Here is a 4,913-nt window from a genome sequence, read left to right on the forward strand (position 1 = left end):
TATTTACTGCCAGTTTCTCTTCTTTTTTAGATCTGCACATGAACTTGGTTTTATCTTCATTAATGATGAGCCATAATTTCCATGATAACTGTGCAGAATTTGTCACCGTTGTTTGCATCTTTTTCATGCTTTTACTTTGCAGGAGAATATCATCTGCATTGATGGTGAGGTTCGCTACACCAGATATTTCTATAGCAATTCTGTTCATTAGTACATTGAAAAGAGTTGGGCTAAGAACCCCTCCTTGTGGTGTTCCCAGCTCCATACTCTTTTCAGATGATTCAGCTCCTTGATAGGCTACCCTTGCCCGCCGGCCATGTAAGTAATCCCCGATCCAGTATAACAGCCTCTCAGACACTCACATTTTCACAAGTTCGTACAGAATCACTTCACCATTTGCCTTGTCGAATGCGCCTCTTAAGTCGATGAATGTTCGGCAGCAGTCATTTTCATTCGACAGACAATTTATCACAGCTCCCGCATATCCCTTCCCCTTAATATACCTATAGAGAGATTCATGTATTATTTCATCTATGACATATCACAGTCGTTCTACCAGAACTCTTTCCATCATTTTGCTAAAGCATGATTTAGGGAAATAGGTCTAAAACCCCCACCTGGTTTAGGTATTGGTATTATCAGTGCCCTCTTCCATGCCCTTGGTAATTTTCCTTCCCTATAACTCATGTTAAATAAATGGAGCAGTGGACCGTCTTGGATGGCTGCCAGGCAGTTTATGATCTCACATGTAATACCATCTTCCCGCGGCACGGTTGATCTACCTCTTTTAACTGCTTGCAGCAATTCATCCCTTGTAATTTCTACTAAAGTCTGGTCACCCCTATTCGGTGCACAAATGATTGTGTATCTTCTTTCCTGCTCCCAACTGGACACCGCCTGTTTGACCTCTGGTGGTAGGCTGTCACTGCTGGCAGCATGGCACCACTTGTCTATGAGTTCGTTGGCCAAGCTCTCAGGCCTTGGGTGCAGTATATCCTTTTTTCTTTTGCCCCGAACCCTGTTTACTTCCCTCCAAACTTCATGTACATTTTTATTTTGCCCAACTCTGTTTACAAAATTTTCCCAGTATTCCCCCTTTACTTCATTGCACATCTTACCGCACTGTTTGACCGTTTCTAGCATTACTCAGCCTGTTGCTTCATCTTTTCCTGACCGTATCCACTTTTTGTCTGCAGCTCTAAATGTTTTATCCTATTCCCGTAACTGACGATCATCTGTGTTGGAATATTTCTTTTTCATAAAGCTGCGTGGCTGACTACTCTTCCTTGTCATAGATGCTTCTATTTCTTTAACTAAATCCTCATAGAAAGTGTCTACATCCCTGGACTGATAGTTACTGTACCACATTTTTATGTTCTGTATGAAGTTGTCCATGTCCTTTTGCTTTGAGGGTAAAACTATTCTTTTCCTCCCATGTTGTGGTCTTAGTCGTTTTTCCAATGGTATGGCTATTTTAAGGGCAAAGTGGTCACTCAACAATTCCGGCACTACCCGGCACTCTCCATTCAGTCCCTGGCCATTTAATATACAAGCTAGTCCAATTGTCCTCCCCTGACATGTGTTACATCAGCTTCACCCAGAAGCAGTGCATCAGGGTGGTCTTGTAAAAACTGGAAAAATGCAGCACCGTTATAATTGTTACCACCTCCCTTTTCAAGTGATCTGTGTCTGGCATTGATATCCCCTGCGAGTATTGTTAGGTCATTAAAATGCTGTCTGGTGTATAATTAACATCAAAGCAGTTTTTTGATACATATAAATTCACGATATTAAACTCTCCGACCTGTAGAAATATCTTTATGTTCATACTCTCTATTCCCTCTTCTTTTTTAGGATATGCTGTTACCTCAGACGGTATGGAATTTTTAACATAGGTGGATAAACCCCTTATCCCTTCTCCAGCTGGCAAGTGGTAACCTTGATACCCATTCAACTTAAGCAGAGCACCCTCACCCCTATCTCCCGTTTCCTGCAGTAAAATAACATCAGTGGAGTTTTGAGTTACATAATAGTGAATGTCAGCTACCCTGTTTTTTATTCCATTTACATTCCATGTAACTATATTAAGTTCATTGTTGCTCGTCATTAGTTATCATATCCTCAGCCTCATCTATATCAGCAGTTATTCTCTCAAGGATTGTGGTAGCTTTATCAAGGTTAGTTTGAAGTTCCCTCCAATTGTTCATTAGTATTTCTTTCTTCCTATCACTGTTGCATTTGGCAAGAAGGCTCTTTACATCAATACCAATGGATATCACAGAGGGTTTTGCCTGGGGTTTTACCTCAGGGCAAGTCATCACTCCCCTGCTTTCTTTTTTCTTCTCTCTGGATTTAGGCCTGACCGAAGTGTCGTATTTTTGTGATAATTCACTTTCTTTTCTGGTTCATCAACTTTCTTTCCTAAGGACGTTTCTAATATTGCACTCACTCTCTTGTCTATGGTGTCAATTTTCTGCTCTAGGTTCTTCATGTACTTAATAATTTCAATTGATACAGACTCACCTATTGTCATGGTAGCAGGGCGAGTATTTCCTGTGACTTCCTCGTTTGTGGGGTTGAGTTGTGGGGTGAAAGGGTGACCATCACAGGCGGTAGGTGGGGCTGAGTACCCATCACTCGCCTCACCCCTGGGATGCGCTGAAGTGCTGCTTAAGGCCGGCCACGCCGATGCTGCATCACCTGCTCCCCACACCTGTCTCCCTGTCCCTGCCGCCCACGCTTTTGTGGTACACGTCTGCCCTACACCACCCATGCCGACTTCTTGCACCATGCTTCTCCGCTCAGGCCATCGCCCTGCTCTCCTCTCCTGATCCTCAGCTCGTGCAACGTACGATTATTACATTCAACACCATGTCAAGTTCTTATAACAGTGTATTTATCAGCTTCTTTCGTTTCTGGAGTCTGTAATTATATGATTCCCAAATGATTATCACCAAACTTGGCATTTCCCTTTACGTGCTACACTTGCAAACGCCTCTCTCTCTCTCTCTCTCTCTCTCTCTCTCTCTCTCTCTCTCTCTCTCTCTCTCTCTCCTTGCCTCGTAGTTTACGTCCTTCTACCTCGCAGTCTACCTTCACATTCCCAGACACAATTAAATTAATTTCTTACTTCCTTAACCCTTAGACGATGGGAATTTTCTTGTGGCCTCTTTCATCATCTGGATCAAATTCAGACCGATGTTTAGGCTATGGGTTGCTTGACTTGATCAAACCTTTAGCCTTTAAACATCACTAGTGCTTCCGTCACACAAGAAAAATCGTCTAGAATTATACAGGAAAAATGCAAAAGATGTCAGCCGTTTTCTAAGGGCTATAGCTGGATTACGTCCTTTTTTCTTATACTTCTCATACATAATAACATAAGAACATAGGAAGAGATGATAACTGCAGTAGGCCGGTTGGCCCATGCTAGGCAGCTCCTAGAAGAGTAACTGAATTACAGGTACTAGAATGAGATAAGGATAGCAAAAACGAAGGCTCTCCCCCGCCCTCCAAACCCTCCAGCCGAAGCCGGCAGGAAAAAGTCAGAAAGAACACCACACAGTATAGAAAAACTGGATGGACATTTTACAGGAAAGTGTGTAAGGAGAATAGAGACTATGATACTGAAACCTGAAAAGGAAAAACTATGAATTAGTATTGGTTATAAGATTGTCTTTTTTCTATATCCACCCCTTATTTGTCATATGCTTATCTAGCCTATGCTTGAAACTCTCAGTGGAAGAGGCAACAACTACTTTACTAGATAGCTTATTCCATTCGTCTACTACTCTATTACAAAACCAATTTCTACCTATTTCCTTACTGAAACGGAATTTTTCTAGTTTGAAACCATTATTTCTAGTTCTATCCTGTATGCTCACTTTAAGTACCTTGCTAATATCTCCCTTATTTATACCCTTCATCCACTTAAACACCTCAATTAAGTCTCCCCTTACTCTACGCCTCTCTAGCGAATGCAGATTTAGTCTTTTCAGTGTGTCTTCATATGACAGGTTCCGGACGTCATGTATCATTTTTGTCGTTCTTCTATGTACATTTACTAACGAGTTAATATCCATTCTATAGTAAGGACACCAAAATTGTACTGTGTAGTCTAAATCTGGCCTAACTAATGCTAGATAAAGTTTCAGTATTACTTCTGATGATCTATTGCTCACGCTTCTCGAAATAAATCCTAGGACCCTATTTGCTTTATTTCTTGCATTAATACACTGTTGCCTTGGTTTAAGGTCGTTACTAACCATAACTCCTAGATCTCTCTAGCATTCCGATTTGCTAATTTCTTTGTTATCTAAGCTGTATTTAGTGTCTCCAATGGTCTTGCCTACGTTAAGTACTTTACATTTTTCAACGTTAAATTCCATTTGCCAAGTTTTAGACCATTTGGACAATGTATCGAGGTCTTTTTATAAGTTATGGCAATCGTCAGTCTAGTTAATGATACGCCCTATTTTTGTATCGTCGGCAAATTTGCTGATGCTACTATTAACTCCTAAGTCTAGCTCATATATATATATATATATATATATATATATATATATATATATATATATATATATATATATATATATATATATATATATATATATATATATATATATAAGGGACCGAGTACTGAACCCTGTGGTACACCACTAGTTACTAATCCCCAGTCCGACTTAGTTCCATTTATTAATACTCTCTGCTTTCGTCCTTTCAGCCAGGATTCTATCCATTTTAAGATATCGCCGTCTATACCGTGTGCTCGAACCTTTCTAACTAACCTTTCGTGTGAGACCCTGTCAAAAGCTTTATTACAGTCCAGATAAATATCATCGTAAGCTTTATCGCTATCTACTGCCTCACAGACCTCCAAGTAGAATGACAACAAGTTTGTGAGACAGGATCGT

The 4,913-nt window shown here is 40.4% G+C and overlaps 1 protein-coding gene across 1 annotated transcript in view; it reads right to left on the reverse strand.

Annotated features, from left to right (window-relative positions):
• Positions 1–2,773, reverse strand: part of LOC145406401 (zinc finger BED domain-containing protein 5-like) — a 95,703-nt gene extending 92,930 nt beyond the window's left edge. The window contains exon 1 of the mRNA XM_080277562.1: positions 2,450–2,773. Within this exon, the coding sequence (XP_080133688.1) occupies positions 2,450–2,773 (324 nt within the window). The remainder of the gene's footprint in view (positions 1–2,449) is intronic.
• Positions 2,774–4,913: the final 2,140 nt, after the last annotated feature.

This window comes from Coenobita brevimanus, chromosome 70, assembly GCF_032717465.1.
Source record: "Coenobita brevimanus isolate Jiangsu-jjx chromosome 70, ASM3271746v2, whole genome shotgun sequence".
Taxonomy (NCBI): Eukaryota; Metazoa; Arthropoda; class Malacostraca; order Decapoda; family Coenobitidae; genus Coenobita; species Coenobita brevimanus.